The sequence below is a fragment of the Cygnus atratus genome, chromosome Z, assembly GCF_013377495.2.
Source record: "Cygnus atratus isolate AKBS03 ecotype Queensland, Australia chromosome Z, CAtr_DNAZoo_HiC_assembly, whole genome shotgun sequence".
Classification (NCBI taxonomy): domain Eukaryota; kingdom Metazoa; phylum Chordata; class Aves; order Anseriformes; family Anatidae; genus Cygnus; species Cygnus atratus.
Window position 1 is genome coordinate 9,252,564 of NC_066396.1, and position 20,996 is coordinate 9,273,559.

Genomic DNA, 20,996 nt, shown 5'->3' on the forward strand with positions numbered 1-20,996 from the left:
AGTGCCATATTTCTCTAGCTAGCTCAAGGAGAGAAGGTGCTTACATCTAAGCAGACAAGAGCCCTCCAAAAATACCCATCTTTCCCCATTAGCTGACTGGCAACTTTATAAAGAAGCAGTTAAGAAACTGCTCCAGAACCTAGCTAAACTAAAGACAGCAAGGAAGTGCTGACATTAGGTGCACTGCACCCCTGATGGGCATCTAAAGGAAAGAGCCCACAGAGAATAATTAGGAGGTCAGAAGGCTGGGAAGAAAGGGATTGACTGCACCATTCGAGCCTCCCCTGAATCTAGCCCAGAAAGCATGCATTTTCACAAATGGGGAAGATTTATTCTTTTTCAAGAACCCACGTCCAAGGAGAGCCTCTCTAATTTTCCACAAAACAATTGAAACCCCCTAATGGCAGCTTGATTTTCGATACCCATCATCAGCCCTTGTTACTTCGTTTGCCTGAAGCCAGTCACATCCAGTGAGCCCCTTCTGGGGTGGAATATTTCCCTCCAGCCCATTAAGCGTACTGGCCAGGTGTCATGCCTTGGACACGGCAGCTTTCCTTCCCTCTACAGCAGCTGAGATTGTATGAAAGCCTGTGTTGAAGCCAGCCTGCATGCTAGTCAGGACACTGAGTAAGAAAAGGAAGCAGGTCTCAGAGGGATGCTGCTATGAGTCGCTCTGTCTGTCTGCCTCTCTCTCTCGTCTTGCAGACAGGGATGTGGGGGATTTACTGCCAAGCTCCTGGTGTGGAGGATGTGTTGATAAAGATGCCACTGCCACAGCCCCTCATCACCACCGTAGCCTGTGCTGCAACCCATTGCCACACTACCTGTTTTAACGCAAACTGTCACATCACTGCCTGCTAGGTAAGAGACAGACTGTCTGGATGGGGATTTCAGCGCAAAGAAGTGAAATTAAAAATGCAAAATAGAAAAACAGATGGCATAAACTTCATTAAAATAGTATGTCATCTCGTGGGGATCCCACGGGGATCTGTTACCTTCCAGTGGATATGGAGCCCCCGAGATTTACACTTAGGGATTATTCTATTCCTCCCTCTCCTTATCACAACTCTCTCTGTTTTCTAAAGGCTTGTGGTATGTGCTCCATCTGGATATGCCTCCTAATAAGGATGTGCTGGAGACATCTCCCAGCACTAATGGACGCCCAACCCCCCCAGTGCTGTCAGGAGTTTCCTTATCAAATGATTTGCAGGCAAGAAAGAAGCATGGCTGAGTCCTGAAATTTCAACAGAAAGACAAAATGGGAGTGTTAGGAAAGTAAGAAATACATAATTAATACGGATACAGTATCTGTAAGTCTTAAGACGATGAATTACATGAAGCAGGAGAAGTTACTTTCCCTTCATGTGAAGTTTGTCTCTTTTTAGATGTGGTACCAGCAACAAGCCAAATACTTTACTATTCCACTTACAAACCAGGTGTAATCTTTAGGAACTTACTAGAAATAAAAGCCACCTGTGAAGATTTTCTTGTATCTAACTGACCCCCAAGCAAACATGTGGTAATGAAACGTATTTACTTATGGGGCAGAGGAACAACCATAGAAAGGACATTCAAGCAGCAGGATAAATCTATGTTCGGAGCATGCAGCACAGCACAATTTCTGTCACACTTCAATCACTGTGGGCTCTGGAAGCAAAACTTCTATGCATGCTGGGTTGCTATTTAATTGAGCTCATTTAAACCAAGCTTCCAGCAAGCACATATGACAGATTTATATATGAATCCTCACAGAGTATAAAATGACATTTATCAACCTTCCGTCAGAGCATTTGACATTTGAACAATTGATTCTGATTTAACAGTGAAAAATGCCACTATCCATACAGAAAACTTGCAATAGGATTAAAACCCTAGTCACTACCATCCCCAACAACAGCTTTGCCAGGTAAGCTATTAAACATTTATGTACTACCTTAACTTTGTCTAGGCTTAAAGGGATTAAAAAGCAATCCAAATCCTGATGAGTTTAATGCAGAAGAGACTAAAGACTGAGTTGGAAGAAAAAGAGCCAGAGCTGGGAGATGTGAGACATTAAGCTGCTTGAAAATTGCAAAGGTCAGGCAGATTTTAAGAACGACAGCAGCAGGAGCTGATGTGGATTAAAAGCATGTTACACTGGCTGCAGACAATACCATCAGTCTTGTTTTGGCCCAGGTAACCTAGCAATCATCAGAGTATGGCTAAGAGTAGAGAGTCAATCCAAACTCTGTTAGATATGCGTTCACCTAATTGAAGAGGCACGCTGTATCCACAGGGAGAGGAGGGTTTTGAGCAGACTTTTCTCTGGAGCCCAGGCAGGAACATGCTTGTCAGTGTGGTTGGACAATTCCTCTTAAGCAGGTAGATTTCACCAACTATGATCTTCATAAGCACAGTGTGGTCAGCACCGAGCATTCACTAGGCAGGAGCACTAGCAGGTCCTGGAGACTGTGTCCTTCTATAACTCTGTGGAGCTCTAATACAATACAAGTTTTGGATGTTTTCTGTTATTCCCAGAAGACGCCAGTTGAGCCTGTCCCTACTTTCATGGTTAAGCATGCTTTAACTTCCAGATGTAATATACCCCTCACAATTTATGCTTAACTTTTCCAATGTTTACACCATCTGTTATGTCAAATATTTCTCTTTTGTTCCTGATATTTACTCCCTGAAAGATTTATGTAAGGCAAGCAGATCCTTTCTCCATCCTGCTTTTACCAGGTACAATATGCCAACCTCTTTTAGTTTTCTGTTATATGACAGGCTTTCAAATCGCTCGTCTTATGTACTTCTCATCTATACCAAGCCCACTCTAAATTTCTCTTGGTGGAACTGAAGTGATGAGATTGTTACACTGCATTGCAGTGCATTGCATCTTACCCTGGCCTTTCACAATAGCAGTGATACACCTTTATCTACTGGAAAAAGTCATTCAGACTCTTCTAATATCCACCTTTCCCACTTTAATGGTGGGTAATAGCATTCAGCAGTGGCCAAATGCAATAAAATTCTCCCTACATGATAAAGCAGAAGTTTTGGCAGAAGAACTAATCATTCTGCTGTATCTGTATGTTTGGAAAAAAGCTGGGAAACTCTGCAAAGGTATAACTATGGCATATTTTTATGTATTAGTCCATTTTAATAATTACTTATCTTGCAATCATATCAGGCTTTCTTTTCCTTACTCACTTCCAGTTGGTAAACTTCAATTTACAGCAGACTGAGTTGCTCCTGTCATATTTTTCTCATTTCTATTACTTTAGTTTTCATGCCTTTCCTCTGTGGTATTTCTGAGTCCTTATTGTACTGATGTCTCCCTCCAACTCCCTCCTACTTTTTGTCCCTTTGTCATTAATGAACTTCTAAAAGAAATGACTGTTAGAGAAGTCCATTAACACTCTCCTTTCTTCTGATAGTTTCTCCTTCACCACTACCTAATGTGAATTCCCCGGGGTTCTCAATTCATTGCCTCTGGTTATGCACTTACTTTATAAAACTGAAATTTGTTACAGATCTATTTTAAATTACCTTTACATTTAATTTGCATGAATCAAACTTATTATCTCTGAATCCAAATCACTTTCTGATGATCAGATCTTCTATAATGTCCTCATGTGTTACCAAAGCCAAGTCTAAAATAAGCACCATTTTCTGTCACATTAGTGAATCTCTGGAGGATATCTTTATTGTCTAGAAATGCAAGAATGTCTCAGACCTACCAATAATAGTATCAATTGCTCTCCAACCTAATTCCTGATGTTAAATTATCCAAAACAACTACTGCAGTAGTAATTATCTCTCTAATAACATCACAGAACTCTTTCGGTAGTGAAAAAGGATCCTGGTGGCATATGGCATGCTGGCAGTGATTATCTTTTACCAAACTGTGAGTTGAGCTGTCATTAACACATACTGCTGCTTTCTGCCATTTCCTGAAAAGCAGTTGCCCTTTTTAGAGTACTTATGATTGCTATTGCAGGACAGATATACTGTCCCAATGCACTTGCTCATATCCTCTATCAATAGTTCAAGGTCTTCCACCTTGCTGCATAACCTTGCTGCATTTGCACATCCAACTTTATGTCTCTTTTCCTCCCTAGTCACTCCTTCTTCAAGATCATTTATTCAACTACTTTCTTTCCCTTCACCGTCCATAGACCTAGCCTACAAAATTCCTTTATGCACTGCAATGACCAGATTTGTCTATTATTTAATCTCCCATAAACTCCAGCAGACTCTTGAGACTGCACAAATGCTTCCAGACTTTTCCTGGTGTAAAGCTCCTCTTACCAATGAAGCCAACACCACTGTTTGCAGTAGTACTTAATGTCCTTGGGTAAAACCTACCTATTGACAAGATCTCTTCATAACCACGTAACAATGCTCACATGTTCCCAAATCTTGTTCAGACTTTAGCTCTCTGCTGACCTTCCCTGTCATTCATTTGGTAGGGCTCAGGGCTATGCCACTGAACATCTGGGCATGCACCTTTTTCAGAGCCTTCCCTGACATGGCACAGTCACCCTCAATCAGCTCCAGCAGCATCCCATCAATGTCATTTATTCTGATGTGAAGGACAACTAGGGGACTGCTTCCTGCTCCCATCTGGAAATTTCCCAGACCATTTTTTACCCATGCTCTGAGCAAAAACCACATTATTCCTTTGACATGCCCTTTGTCAGGGTCTTGAGTCTGTATGGCACAATAGAGGTTCAGGTTTTGGAATCAGGATGGCAATGTGTGGATTACTGTCCTCTTGTAAGCATCAGCTTTGTGTGGAAGCAATGTGTTGTGCTAATATATGCTGCTGCTTCCAGAACTTCAGACACAGTGCTCAGAAACAGCATGAGTATTTCTTTGTGAACCATTACAAACCCACAGTCCCTCCACCTCACAACAAGACAGCTCTGTCTTTTCCTGGTAATGGTCCAAGTCTCTGTTCCTCTCCCTTTTGTTTGCAGTCATCCTGTCCTCTTTTTACAGTCCCTCTGTATTATCTTCATTCTTTTTCTGGCCAAGCCTTAATCTTAGCTTGATGAAATTCTGTAGGTTTAAAAAGCTGTTCCTTCCTTTTCAGGAAGACCTCTACCACAGCCCAAGACAGAGTGTCCTTCGATGTTTGTAGGTCACTTCCCTGAGCAGCAGAATCACACCGATAAACTGCTCTGTGAGATTTCTGAGCTGAGCTGGCATGTTCAGCCATACAAATCGAGATCTGCTTATGATCCCACTAGCACCTCACCATATTACGGACCTTAGATTCAGCCTTCTCGGTCTTCATCAGCAAAGACTCACCTAATTTCACTTGGAGTGGGGACGGCTTATAGTTCATGGCTACAGTCTCTCCCTCTCTCGTATCACAATCTCTGTCCGAAATAGACGCAGCTGTTGGATCCTGTAGAGATAGAAAATGAAACAGAACAGAACAGTTTAGCTAAAAGTTATGCAGTCACTTCTCTAACTGGCTACTAGGCTAGTCCATCCCCACCCGCGTTCAGAGGAAGCAGAGAATATGCTGGTGTTTTAAATGGCTGAAACCTAGGGGAAAATCACAGAACTTTGGAAGCATGTTTAATATGTTAAAACTACCTCTGGAAATGCCAGATTTCAACATCAGAAACACGATGGATGATACTGGGAATATAATATGGAGCGTAGGTCACCAGATCAAAATCAGCCTGGGCTGGCAATAGTCCCAAGCCATTTTCATGTGATGACTCTTCGGTGTGTCGTATGAAATACACTTACAGTTTCAACTGAGTTATAAGTGGATCAGTCAAACTCATGATTAAAACTAAAAAGCTCGTGACCAGCTGTGTGAAAGTCTTGCCCAGAAGGAATTAAAACCAAATAAAAAGGTGAATTCAATCTCCGGTCCATCTTGGAGAAGAACGAAGAAGCCTGTACTTCCCATACTGGACCAATTTTGTGGCTAAATGGGCAGATTTAATTTCAGTGTCTGTCAGCACAGCAGCTTTTACTGGAATCCCCCTAAAACAAAAGCTCCCAAAACTTAAATCTGCGCCATTGCGGCCTCTTGCAGACAACCTAATCCAGGTAGCGCTGTACTCAACGTTACAGTGTATCAGAGCATTCATACAGAGACAAGCTACCAAGCCACTTGGCTCCAGCACTGATGAAAGTATTTAAAATCCTTTCACGTCAAATTCCAAACCTGTAGGACCTATCTCTATTTAGCACCACTGATTTTCCAATATGTTCACTTCTTCCCACCTAGAAGCTAAATTGAACATGCGCACATATATATACATATATGGGTATATAAATTCTGATTTATAATAGGTACAGCTGCACAGGGAAAACAAACATCCAATATTAAGTCCAATATCTGAAGAAACCATCAGTTTGTAGAAATGGAGCAAGGCATGAGAAACTAAAGATCAGTAAATACCACTCCAAACTCGCTAATTAATATTGTCCACCTCTCAGTTTCTGGAGTTTGTAATTTTTTTTTTTACAGATTTTCTAGTAAAAATGCAACCCATGATTTGGCACTGACACCTGTAAGCAATGCAAGCCAGTCAGTGAGTTTCAAAGCAAGGGACTGTTGCTCTGCTCCCTCAGAAAGCAATCACTCTGTGAGCTCAGTGAGTTCTCCTTCAGTCAGTAAGATCTGCAGAAAAGGACCAAGGAGTCCCGGTGGACACCAAGTTGAAGGTGAGTCAGCAATGAAGGGTGGAAGGGTGACAGCATTCTCAGCTGCATTAGGCTAAGCATCACCAGCAGGTCCACAGAGATGATCCTTCCCATCTACTCAGCACGGGGGAGGCTGCACCTGAGTGCTGGGTCCAGTTCAGGCCCCTCAGGACAAGAGAGACATGGCCACACTGGGGAGAGTCCAACAGAGGGCCACCATGATGATGAAGGAGCTGGAGCACCTCTCCTGTGAGGAGAGGCCGAGAGAGCCGGGGCTGTTCAGGAGGGACAAAAGGTGGCTCAGGGGGATCTCGCCAATGTCTGTAAATACCTGAAGGGAGGGTGCAAAGAGGATGGAGCTAGGCTCTTCCCAGTGGTGCCCAGTGCCAGGACAAGAGGCCATGGGCACAAACTGGAGCACAGGAGGTTCCCCTGAGCGTCAGAAAGCACTGCTGTGTTGTGTGGGTGACAGAGCACCAGCACAGGTGGCCCAGAGAGGCTGTGGGGCCTCCCTCCTTGGAGATCTTCAAAATCAACCTGGACTGGGCCTGGGCACCCCGCTCTGTGTGTCCCTGCTTGGGCAGGGGTTGCACCCGAGGGATCCAGAGCTCCTGCCCACCTCAGCCACTTGGTGGTTCTGTGAACCACCATCTTTCCACCCCAGTGCCTGCCTTCTCTTTAATTCTTTTTAATTCTTTAGCTCTTTTTAACACACTGTGCTTAAGAGATAAAATATGATTCTTGAATTAGGCTCTATCTTAATAGAAACTGGTCAAATACCACATGTAGCATTATTTTATCAAAATTCTGCTCCCTTGCACTGTCCAGTAGGCGTTCTTTGACAGCACTTAAAATGGATGGTTCTTATAAGACTCTGCATTCAATGACACAAAATAGATAATGCTGAACCTTCCTCTAAAACGTAGCCACTGCCAGAGTAGTGCAGAAGCAGTTTAATAATATGGTGAGAAAGGTTACAGTAAGTTGCAGACAACCAAGCCAGTATCTGGGAGAACATGATTAGGCATGAATAATAAATCACAAGGGTTTTAGGTTAAAAAACCTATTTTTACGAAGAAAAATGCCAGGCTTTTAATAGCCACACTGAATGAGAAAGTATGGCACCTGAATGGTAAAAGTACAACAGTTGAAATTAAATGAAGATAAAAGTGGCAGACAGAAGAAAAAAAAATCCCAACTTCACAAATGAAAATGGTGAGCTGCAGCTAGCTTCTGTCACTCAAGGAAGAGATCCTGGATGACAGGTTCCATAAGATGACCACAGTGACACAGACCAGGACTCTTCAGCCACGAAGAGACAATGGATGGGGGATCTGGGAGAAGTTTAAATGATCCAGAGTGGGATGAGAAGGTGAATAGGGATCAGCCAGCCTTTATTTTCTACAAGAAAGGGCTATCAAGTGGCAGTTAACATGCAGCAGCTAGAAACAAACTCAGTACTTCTCCATACAACAGGTGACAGGCTACTGTGGATGCTAAAAGGGGCTGAGAAAAGGGTGAGATAAATGCACGGAAGGGATATCCATGAGGATTACCAAATACTAAAGTTCTGCTGCGAGCTTAGGCAGCCCTAGAGGCACAGATCTCTGGAGAGAGTGAACCAGGGAGGTAACACTGGGGACTCACCCTGTTCTCGTCCTCATGGGGACACAATGAAGGGGTAGGTGAGACCTTTCATCTGACTAGTCTATGCCAGGAAATCATTTCTAAGGCCTAAAATATTGCCCTTCTGCCTCAGCACACCTCACTGCTACATCAGACCCACGTGGGCACACACTCCTGCCACACAGGACTCATGACGGGTGCAAAGGGCCCATGCAGCAACAGCAGAGCCTGAGAAACCACCGCTGCGGTGCATGGGCCAGGCCTGCTCCCTCTGAATTGCAAAACTGAACCAGAAGGACACCGAGCTGGGCCAGGGACAGCATCCCCAGCACTAGTGTGCCTTGTCCGTGGCACTGGCATAACCCTGGTTCTGCAGCAATGCGCAGGGCTCCAGACAAGCACAAGCACAACAGCATTCCTGTGGTTCAGCTAGGGCTGCCCCCTTGCCTCTGTGCATCATGAAAGCACACATTTCTCTCTCTGTAGCAAATCTACCCAGAGAAATATTTACTCGACTAATTAGCCTTTTGCTTGTGGATGCCTACAAGCAGACCAAGGTTCACTGTGTGCTTTTGTTACTGGAATTCACTTGTGGCTTTATCTTTTTTTTACATGCCTTCCTTAGGCAATGCGTTCAGCTTGGACCCCAACATCACAGCTATGCGGTGTCACCTGTCCCAGGCCAGGTGATGTGATTTCTCTGCTCACCGGGAGGCAAACAACACTCCCAATCAAAAGGCAAGTGGCTGCAGGGGCTCCAAAATGGCTCTGGGAATTTAATACATTTTAGGTGGTTTTTTTTGGCTGTTCTTGAGACCTCCCCATGCCTCCTAGGGAAAAAAAATACATTCAGTCAGACCTCTGCATGAACATTTGGTTGGGGCCAGAGTTTAATCAAAGTTTTCTCTCCACATGCTCACAGCTTAATTGGGCATGGGTAACAGCAGCATTTGAACGGTGGGGTGTTTCCTTATCAGTTTGTTCTTCTTCTGGGCTCAACACCATGGACCTTGAAAACTCTGCCTCCTGCCAGGTACAGCCATGTCCTGCAGTGAGTACAACGTGCCGTGTCTGAACATCAGAAATTAGTTCCAGTGAACCTTCATGGTACAGCAGCAGTGTGAATCCTTGGTATGCAGGGGCATGGAGGGGAGCTGAAACCACTTTAAACTTAAATCAAGTGGTGCTCAGTAGGGTTTTTATTCCTTCTCTGTTCCACTCCTCTTCCCCTTTCCAGGTCAACAGTCTTTTTACTCTTACCGCCTGCCTCTCACAGTAGCCCACACTGACTATGGGGCGGAATAACCCAAACAGCCAGCAAACTGCAGTGTTACACCTTGAGCAATGGAGCTGGGTGCCAATACGCCCTTGAAACACCTCTGGAAATGCAGCTTCCTTTCACTTCCCTCACTGTCGACACCTCTGATACCTTGCGAGCTTAACAAGCCTGCCCCGTGACTCCTCTGGGACCCCAGTGCATGTGGAAGGGAATGGGCACACATTTTTTGTGGCCTTCAGCTGCCCCTTAAGAGCAGGGCTGGTAACAGAGATGTCTCTACCTGCCCACCTTTCCAACCCTCGAGATCAGTCATTCTGCAGCCACTAAAAGATGTTCTCCACCTTGCTCTCTGTGGGGAATTCTGTGATCATTAAAGCAGCTCTGCTTTTTGATAAGCAGAGGGGGAAGAGTGCCCTCATCCTCTGATCTCATAGAAAGACCCAATATACAAGGCTGTATCCATCACTTCTCTCCTCAGTTCAGAGGCATCGGTCTAATTATCAGCAGCTACATCATTATGATCTGGCTGCTCAGGAATATCATCCAGTTAGCTTTGTCTCTCTCCAGTATAGGCCGATGATATGCTTGCTGTCTTCTGCCCAACTTAAAGATGCTGGAAGTACTGGTACCAACGCATGCGTGACGGCCTACAGCAAGTACTTGCAGCCCAGCAGGCTCCTGCTCTCTGAAGCTGCCCATGTGGATCACATGCTGTAAACAAATGCTAACAAGAAAGGACAAGCCCAAGTGTTTTCCTTTTTTTTCCACACATAAAACAATGAGCTTGAAAATTTGATAGATGTTCTGTGCATGAGAAACTGACTTAGCACAAAAACAAGTGAGAAACTCATGCACCCCAATTGCAGGGCATATGTTTGGGTCACTGAGAAGTTTCTATCATTACCATGTTGTCATACCGGACTCCGGGGCTAGAACATTGCTCCTGCTAATAGGTATTCACAACTTCAGTCTCTCTGCCCTGGGAACAGAAATCATATGCTACTTCCAGATTCGCTCTGCCTCAAGCTGTGACACACAAGGTTGTCCTGAGGAATGGAGCTGTGGATGGCATGCTTGCAGGGAAGGGACTCTGACGTGCACACGTAGGTATGTAAAAGCACAGCCTCATAGTATTTTAGACAACAGACCTCTGAAGCCTTTAGGTACCGCTACAATATAAACATGAAATATCTATAAGCATAGAGTGTAAAAAAAAACAAACAAACAAAACACACAAAAACTAAAACACTGGGAACTGAGATGTACAAAATGTGTACAGATTTGTGTAATCTATGTGGGAAAGCTTAAAAGTAGAGGGATAAAGCATGTGAGATTTATAGTGAGTCAAGCTGAACAATGGTCAGTAATGGCATATTCTGGAAGAAAAAGGGAAGTGTCACAGGGGGATGTACTGCAGGAATGTAACCTGCAAACCTCACAAAAGAGTCTCTCATGCTCTCCTCTCTATCCCTCGGGCTCCAGCTTAAACATTCTGTTTTGGAGCCCATTACTTCAAGTAAGATGTAATCCCCTAGACTCTCCTATGGATGAAAGCTTGAAGCTACAACCATCCAGGAATACTAAAAGAATGGATTTGCTCAGAGGAGAAAGGGGAAGACTAAGGAGTCTCATAATAGTTGTCTTCAGATACATAAAGAACTGCTGCAGAGAAAAAGGGTGTCTTTTTTTCCTCATGTTTCTGATCACCAGAACAAGAAACGATTATCTTAGACTGCAAAGCTGCCAGGAAATATCAGGGTCCTTGTTTAATAGATGTGGAGTGATGATCCAATGAAGCGATAGTGAAATGGCTTTAAACAACAGGAAAAGGTTCAAGTGCTAATACTATTTCAGTTCAGATTCTAAAGCAGGGTTTGGAGAAGATATCAAATGCTAGAGAATTCTCACATATATGAAACATGAAACACAAAAACATATGAACTGTCAGATCAGAGGCCCAGGAAGGTCAGTATAAAATTATAGAAAAATTCATAAACCAAATGTCTGGCTAAGAAGGAACAAAACACAGCATGGTAGGGGTAGGTTTCTATAGCCCTGGTATCTTCTAGAGACATCAAAGGCAATGGCAGATCTTGTATTTATGCAAAATGGAATATAGGAGGAGGAACGACTTAGGGAAACTGGTAGGTGGCTATAGTGGCTGTAAGGTTTTGTAGTTTATCTGGCTTACAGTACAAAACATTCAAGTGACAAGGCAACAGATACTCCCCTGATGCAGGAGCCAGTGGTGCCATGAAGCTGAACAAAGCCAAAACATCCCTTTCACACCCCAGCGCTATTGCTCAGGGTGTCAGAGCTACTGAGTCAAGGAACCAGGAGTGCAAATGCACACCCTGTGTTTGTCCTGTGCACAGGAAAAAAGACTGTAGTGCTCAAAGCTCAGCCTAGAAAGAATGCAAATTCTTTCAGACAGTGAAGTGTGACACTGATAACAGAGAATTAAACCTGGAGTCCCCTAGCACTAATCTGTCCAAGCTGGGGAAAGCCATACTGTGATGCAACCTAGCATCTGCACCCCAGCTTTTCTGGGGCCCATCCTGGATGGGATGGCAGAGGCTGTATGTCCTCAGGCTCTGACCTCTGTCCAGCTGCCCTCAGGATGCTCGGCACTGCCTCTAACCACTCACTCCCCCATCCTTCTTAAGAGGAGAGGAGCCCACTTCTGAGCCAGACAGAACACCAGTTAACTGTGGGAACGAGAGGTTATCCAAATTTCCTAACCACTTCCAAGGATCATGGCTGGCCTTCACCTTCTCTCTGGGAGATCTGGAGAAAAACATGTTTTTTCTAACTCTCACATGTTGAAGGAACTCTAGAAACACATAATGACCAGAGCAGAAGGCTCCCGGGACATCATGGTCTGCACTTTTCATCAGCATGTACACCTTCTTAGCATTGCCACTTTGTACCTAGGGAAAATAAGTGGCATTTTGGTGACACAGTGAGTGATGCACCAAAATACACTCTGATAGCTACTGACTTAGTTTCAAAAACCTAATAAACAACACCTGTTTATTGACATTCCGCTAGCTCTGCCAATGCACCAGTTACAACACTGCTGTTTTTATTTCCTGAGCAACTGCTGAACAAATTTTATTGAATAGTAACAAAACAGGCCTGCAATACCCACTACAGGATCCAAGTTTCAAACTCAATTCATTTATAAGACAAACCAGTATTTGAAGCTATTTTTTCATCAACTGAAACCAGCAGAGTTAATATTGGTGTGATTAAAACCTCAAGCCTACTTAATTAAACTCAACCAGCTCAACTGCACTAGCATTACATTCTACTGTGCACGGCCACAGTAGGTGAAGCTTAATCCTCTGGCAGGTAACGAGGAGTTCAGGTCTTTGCTTTGTTTAAAAGGGGTCCAGAAGAGAAGTGCCAGTCTGCCTTTCTGTGCCGCCGTGCTTGTTGACACGCTCCTGTGAAACCCTGTAAGAGGACAGCCTGACTTCAATGTTCGGGCTGAACAAAACGCAACAAGCAGAAAGGCTTAAGTGAACAAGAAGTTTCAAATGTCTGTTTTCCTAATCAGAAATGACATTTGCAGCACAGGGAAGAAAGTCCCTTTTTTTAGATGATGATGTATGACTAATCCTGGGAGTCCACAGTAACAAAGGAAGCACCAAATCTGTAAGTAGACCGAATGCTTTGGGAAAGCGACTGAGGGACAAGGAAGAAAAATGGGAGTAATTACATGATTTCTGTTAGATTTCCCTCAGAGAAGCCAGCAGCACTACCAGCCCCCGGTCCTTTCCTTTCAATCATGACAGAGTATATTTAACACTGTATTTCCCTCCAGGCTCTCACACACGAGCATAAGCTATCCCTTTTATCACATGCATTTATAGGTTTGGTATCTTGTGCTAACTTTACAGGACTTAAATTGGATCATTAACATTGCAAATTACAGAAATACCACATTGCACTCCCCAATGCCTGCAGCACTTGACAAGTGGCTGGCATGCAATAACTGTTTAAAACCAGCTATTAACTGAGGTATGTTTTCAGAATGCTTCAATACCAAAACATTTCCCTCCATATAAAGGTTATAGACATGAGGGCATTAACACCGTTCCTTTTGTACCTCTGATTATACATCCACGGTTCTGAGGACCAATGATACATGATTATTTAAGGCAATAAAGCATCACAAATTCCTTGGTAGCTGTTTTTAAGACTCAGTTTAGCAACTGGCATGTGGCCAAACCAGGACCTCAAAATCAACCAAGCAACTTTATAATTGTTTCCTAAACCTCGACTCAGGAGGGAGGATATCCTCAAAATGCTTAAAAGAGCCAAGGTCATGGTGTGTTTGAAGGCTGGGGGCTGGAATAGGTGCCTGGGCTTCTATAGGCACCTCCTATAGAAAACTGCAGTGCTCAGCCACAGTGTTGCCCCTGAGGGACAACAGCAGCAACTTTCAGGGATTGAATTCATGCTTGTTGGTAAGTTTCTAGAGCTTCTTTCAAAGGTGTGCCCCATTCCTTCAAAGCTTTACAGAGGCATCATCAAGAGTAAAACTATTTTAAAAAAAAATTAAACTCATTTAAAAAAATGAGCTTTGCACCAGAGAGGATCTGTGCTTCCTTCCCATGGACAGCCTTAACACCCAGAGAAAACAGTTGAGAACGTGCAATATAAGTGGTGCCATGCCACGGTCACGGGCATACACAGATACACATTTACAGATCCTCTCTTGCCCCGGCCCCTCTGCACACAGCAAGGCTGTTCCAGCTGTACATGAAAGATGAGATCAAAGCTTGCCCGATGGAAACATTAAAAGCATTGGCTGGTTCCAGCAGACACTGCAGCGATGAGATATTCCAACAAAAATGTCCCAGCACAACACAAATGACAGTAGGAGGGCCCTGTTCCAGTGATGTAAGTTCTCCAATATCCTGGAGACTGGATAACCACCTTCATAGACAAAATCCTACGTTGCTAGGCTTCCAGAGCCTCTGGAAGTAAGAACAATTGCAGGAAAAGGCTGGGCTGGCTCCACATCCATAACTTTCAACAGTCCGAGGGCTTCAGTCAGTGGTTCAATGTCTCAGTTATTTAGTAATACCACCCCCAGCATGTCTCTGGAGCAACCTGTTCTTCTCCAGTTAGCAATTAGGATGTTGTGTGGTTTTTTTTTTCATAGAAAGGCAGCTGATTTTTACACGTTCAATTTCTATGTGTGTAAGATGAACAAGGTCTTGCTTTTTGCTCTGGACTATCCCCAGCACCTTTAATCCATTTCCTCAGAGCCTCTTCTGAGCTGTTCGATTGCTCCTCCTGTTCAGTTCTTCTCCAGGAACCTTTCTTCATTCTGCTTTGCTATTGCCTCTTTGCTCACCCCACTCAAGGATGGCAGGGGTGTCTGGCTGTACAGGCTGCCTGGCTGAGGTTTCAAGTCAACAGGGAGACCCACACACCTGACAACAGAGTCTGGTGAGGCTCAGCTCAAGGTCAGGCACTTCTGGAAGGAAAATGAGACACGTGAAGACTGTAGATCTTTTTGTCAGCCCCTGGATTGACATCTAAGCCACAGGATGTCTTCTCCATTGCACACCTACTCTGTGTTTGCCAGATCCTACCTTTCAACTCAAGGCACCCTGGGCGGGCTGCTTGCTGTCTCAACAAGCTGTGCTTTTACGCCTCCAGTTTACTCAGCCTGCACTCACAATCAAGGACAAGGAGGGATCTTGTGAGGGCTTTCATCAGGGAATCACCACATCTCCCTTTAACTACTCAGCCAGAACTGGCTCAGGAAAAGAGAGAAAGTCACCAGCAGGGAAATCCCAAGGGCTCAGCTCCTTGCTTTCCAGGGATGTTGAAGGTCTGGGAATGATGCTATAGCAAATGCAAACAGTCAGGATGTTGAATGCAAGTACCTGTGCATTTGACCAACATCAAAGCCACTTCTGGTGCCAGAAAGGAGAGGCACTGATAAAGCCAAGAAAAGGAGACAGCCTGCAAAGCAGAGTCCAGACAAGGCCCTGAAGGAGCAGTGTGGAGACCCACTGCTCTTGGAGGAAGGTTTCAAGAGATTTCTCATTAATAATGGATGCCCAGTGACGTTAAAAGCCATTTAACAAACCTAAAAACCTTGACTCTTCCAACACAACCCAAAAGACCAACAACTGCCCAAGACTCATGCACCAAGTGTACCTCTCATGCTGCAGACAGGAGGAGATCTCAGTGGTGGCCACCAGCCTGCCCAGAGCAGGGGACTCTGCCAACCCATGCTTCCGTACCCGCCCAGGTACGAGGAGGTGTCTCCTGACCCCATAACCCAGGCTGACAGGCTAACAACTTTGAGAAGGCAGCTTGGGCAAGGACTGCTCTTGTCCTCACCTCGCCATGCTTTATTTCAAAGTCAGCAGCACACTGTCCGGAGCACACCCAAGGAGGCCACTTGCACATCCTGCAAAGGTGGATCCTAGCATGAAAATCTTACTGGTTTCTCTCCGCTAGCACAGAAAACAAAGCTGCCAAGCAGAGTGCTCAGCAGCCTCTTTCTCTTTAGCACAGCGCTTTGAACTTGTCCCAAGAGATGGAGAGCTCAATCATCAGATTTCCATATTTATAAGGAGAGAGTTTCTGTTTAGCCAAGCTTGTGACAGAAATAACCCCGCAAACAGCAGCAGAAGCAGCAGCACAGCAAACCCGTCTGAGGGGTGGGGATGTGAAAGCTGAGGCAGATCTCCAGAAGCTCTGCTTCGGCACGGCTCTCGAGAAATTCAGAGGGCACAAAACGTTTTGGCTTCTAAAATAAGAGTCCACCTCACCTCCACACCTGTGTCTCTGTGACTAATTAGCAGCCGGAGGATACGGGTTCTCCTCTGATAAAGCGCTGTTTGGCTTGGCTCTCCTCTGACACGTTTGTATTAGAAATATCTCGTTATGTGACTAATCAGGGAAGCCAAGACGAAGGCACAGGAGCCGACTTAAAGAGAAATTGCTGATTTTTATGAACACAGCTCATAAATTATTCTGCCTCCAAAGGGCAGAGACACTTCTTTCCCTCCCATTCCTGAAAAAAAAAAAAAGTACAAAATTAAGATCTCTGAAGAAAAAACCTATTTTTATTCCCAGAAGGGGAAACTCTCATCTCCTCCCATACTGAAGCTGGTGGCACTGGGCTGGCTTGCGTTTCCCTGGTTATTGCAGGACTGCAGTTTGCTGGCTGCAGAGGGCCAGGACAGCACGCCAGCCTGACACCGCAGCAGGGGTAGGCCTCAGCGAGGTGCTCGACAGCCGCAGTGCTGTCGGAGGCTGCGGATGGGAAGTGACAAGCGTGGTTAGGGTTTAACCATGTTGAGCTTCGAGCTGGTGGCACGCAAAATGCCAGCCACATCCCCGGCTGTCCCTTGAGAGCAAGGGAAGATATTTAGCACTGTTATCTTTCACACAGTGCAGCAGCCTCAGCGAGGACCAGAGCATGCCTCAAATACGGAGGTAAACCCAGCTTGGCAGGAGCTGTTTGAAGTAAAGGCAAGCAGACACCATTTAACAGCATGAGGAGAGCGTTTTTAAGGGGAGATTTGTTTCTCTCCACGTTCCCTGCAATGGAGCTGGTCTCCATCCGGCCCCAGCTTGTCTCCTCAGCCTCCCGTTGACAGCGCCAGAAAGAGATATCAGGCCAGACAGCTTCCGCCTCGCTTCTCCTTTGAAGGCAGCCCCTTTATCAGCCTAAATCAAGCCATCTGTCCCTGGCCCCCTCCGAGGCAATGCAGCAGATTGCAGAGGAAACACCGCACGAGGTGGGACCAGGAGGTCAAGGAAGCTCCTCGCACGCACAAAAAGCCAAACCAGACCCCCTTCCCCCAGCGCCGGGGGGAAGCCCTTGAGCTGGGAAGGGAGATGAAAGGGTGGCTGCTGCCATCAGTGCTCCTGGGATGGGCTCAGACACATGCTCACCAGCCCCTGCTGCTTGGCTCCCTCTGGGCTGCTGCTCCTTCTGCCGCGGAGACATGGAGCAGCCCCAAAGCCCTGCACAAGGGCTCCCGGAGGCTTGCTGGAAGGCAGGCTGCTGAGAGACACGCAAGGCTTTGCTTGCTTAGCGTGACTGCCCAAATCTTTCCATTTTGTTTTTTTTCCAACAGTTTGTCCATTTTCCAACAGTTTGTTGTTTGTTGTTTTTTTTTTTGTTTGCCAAATGCCTATTCTCTGGGCCAAAATTTTGCACTCTGGGTACTTCTCAACCTCATTTTTTTAAAAAAAAATCAATATATAATTTAATAAACACAAATACAATTTTTTGTTGGGGTGCTGGGAATCTATTTTGTCTCCTTCAGCCCTCCCTGCTAAGTGATAGCCCCTCAGCGATCGCAGCCTCAGGGTGATGAGGGCAGGGGGCTGAGGAAGGAGGGGAGGCAGAGTCTGCTGGTAGGACTCGAGATGGATGGGGATGGGGGAAATGGATGGGATGGCTAGCTAGGAGGGGCTGAAGGATGTTCCTGGACAGGTCCAAGAAGACAATGAAGAGACAGGATGGGGATGGTGAGTGTACCATTGCTGTTGCTTCCCCAGCTGTGTTAAGCTCTAAAAGCCCTCCTGCACTGATGAGAAATCAGCAGGATTTAGTAACCTTGCTGCCCCTGTGGCCTGAGCTTAGCTAGGGCTAGTGGCACAGAGCTGAGCGCTCAGACAACCTTGATCCATGCTGATGCTGCTGTGCCAGGTCATGCTGGACTTCCTTTATAGCCCATTTTCCTCTGTTAAAACTGCAGGGAACTGACATTACAAGAAAACTCCCCCAAACCAGCAGGGCTGGTTATCCAAGCTCCAAAATACAGCGGCTGCAGCCTAATTTGAGTCCTTGCAACCTATGTGCTATAAAACAGTCTTTAACGACATACTCACGTAACCTCTTTTCCTTGGTAATTCAGGGGACAGGACAGACCTATGCTGGAGATGAACCAGGGTTAAGCAACCAGGGAAGAGAAGCCCAAGTACATGATTTCTTGCAGAAGCTGCAAGTCGTGTAGGGAGCAGGGAAAACAGTACACAGGAGGAAAGATGATCTCGTGGTTATACAACCCAGGGCTGTCCTAGGGAACTGGGACCTTTACTCTTGAGCTCTTACGTGAAGTGTGCCAAGCCTCTTAAACCAGATTTCCCACAAAGGGTCACTAATAAGGTCTCTGTCCTTTCCTGGGCTCCTGGCTCATAGCCCTGAAGTGCAATTTGCTGAGTGCTGCTTGCAACTGCTACCAAAATGAGCGGCAGATGTGCTGTGAATAGGAGAAAAGCTATGAATCAGGAGGATAAAATAATCATCAGGCAAGAGGTGTGCTGCACCAAAACCCCCAAATGATGTTCTGGCCTGAATTACTGTCTGTTTCAAGCCCTTATCCATCCAGCCACAAAATCATAAGAGAGAGGGATGGGATTTTGAAAGGGCTGGGGGATCTTGTGGGCTTTTTAAACCACCCCCTCACCAGGCAGGAGCGCTGCAGAGATAAACAAAAACTTTGTGAAGTGCTCAAGCACCATGTCCGGCCAAACACCACAGAACAGCATAAGAAATGGCTGACTTTGGGGTATTTTGACCTGCTGTGAACACCTAGACAGCCAGGTAGGCACAATGAGACTACAGCAAAATCCAGAAAGCATTGCTTGTGAACAGAGCGAACCCTGTCCATCTGAACAGAGAAATGGTCTTGTTTCTAAACTATTCATAGTGCATAAGGTCCGTATCAGGGAGGAGGCTTAACGTGGCAGTTTGTAAGTAGCTCTGGGCATTCTCCTTAGACACTGACTATCCCTTTCTGTCAAGTGAAGCCTGTGCCAGTGGGTCCATAAGCCATAGGAATGGGTTCACATCCCAGCCTCTCCCCCTCACCCCACTATAACTCAGCTTTGGGATCTGTGTTGTTCTAAGTTCTGTTTTGGAGTAGCAGTCTGGGTACCCACAAAAACCTTGTCTCCTTTTTCTACCTCCTTGACTATTTCCCTCCTCTTAGTATGCATCCTTTTATTTATTTCCTGAAGAAACAATTCCACTATTTTCTCTGTCTCTTTCTTGTTACCATCTCTTTATGGTTCTACAGGGTCTTTCTCAAGGTGGGTGATCAGAAACACATGCAATGTCCCAGGCACCATACTACTGATCTAGAACGGCTTCACAGTATCTTGTCTACTCTCTGCTCCCTGAACTTTTGTTTGCCTTTTTGTTTTTGTTGCCATGAAACTTAGATAGCTTAATTTGAGTTCCCGGCAGTGATGCTGAGTTCTTTCCCACGTGTCCCAGCTATCCTCCTTTTCATCTTTCAAAGCGTTTTTGCAAAAGGTGTCTGAATCATTATCCCCATTTTATACCTGGGCAAGCTGAGATCCAGAGAGGTGAAGCTGTTCAACACAAGAGCAGGAGAGCTGTGTCCTCCCCCCGGTTTTGCCTCTGAGACAAGAGCATTTTCATAAATGCATTTCTACTGAATCCACTTGATAGCATACACCAGAAAGCAGCGAGTACCAATATTACACTTCCAACTACACTGCAGGGGACGGAAAACGGTCAGAAGCTGCAGTTCCAGGACTATGTTACAGTCCTGAAAAGTGGTTCCTTCCTGCAAGAACTTGATATTAAGCAGAAAATTACATAAACAAATCAAAAGTCTTGCAAGCCACATTGTTCCCCAGACATTTTAAAGGTTGGGTTCAGTATACAGGCTTGTTTCTTTTTCTTGTAATCTTCTGTTTCCAGCAAAATGTTTTTTCCAGAATTGCCTTGCAAACGGCTTCATGCTCTTTGCTCATTTAATTTTCTCAGGAACTTACTCCTTTCTCATTATCATCCAAACTACTATAATTCAGACAGTACTCCCCAACGTGTCAATTATGTCACACATCCCTGATCAATGTAAAGAGTCGCCTCTCTACCAATCTGTCACATCTGACAATTTCTGCTCCCTGTGAGTCTCATTTATATAAGGAGCTCACAATTAAGAGCAACACATGAGCTTAAAAAGATAATAAAAAATGCACAACTTGCCTTAGTATCTTCCCCTAAGGTACTTTCTCAGTTGTAGATATTGAGGCTAAGTCCACATTTGTGTCTGCTTCTTTTGCTTTGTATGGAGAAGTGAAGACTAGAAACGAGTCAACAAAACAGAAGAATGGGAAGGGTTTCAATTTGATTTATAAGTTGCCTATAGAATTAATGCATGGGGAAGCATTAAGAAGACCTCCTATTACCACAACAGTCCTTTTAGCTTATTGAGGATGGCTTAGAAAATACATCCAGATACAGGAGAGATGGCTCACAAAAACTTTCTGTAAGAAAGGTCCCTTGAGTCTGGTTCTACCTCTTTGTCTTCACGGCTTTCAATTAACACTGTGGGTGGGCACAGAAACACTTTCATCTCATTATTTTCTTTTCAAATACTGGTGGACATGAGATATTTAGCTGAAA

At 45.0% G+C, this 20,996-nt stretch overlaps 1 protein-coding gene across 4 annotated transcripts in view; it reads right to left on the reverse strand.

Moving 5' to 3' along the window:
* Positions 1-20,996, reverse strand: part of FAM219A (family with sequence similarity 219 member A) — a 100,285-nt gene that overhangs the window by 39,506 nt on the left and 39,783 nt on the right. For all 4 annotated transcript variants that reach the window (XM_035565900.2, XM_035565904.2, XM_035565903.2 and 1 more), the window contains exon 2: positions 5,296-5,395. In XM_035565900.2, coding sequence (XP_035421793.1) covers positions 5,296-5,395 — 100 coding nt within the window. The remainder of the gene's footprint in view (positions 1-5,295; positions 5,396-20,996) is intronic.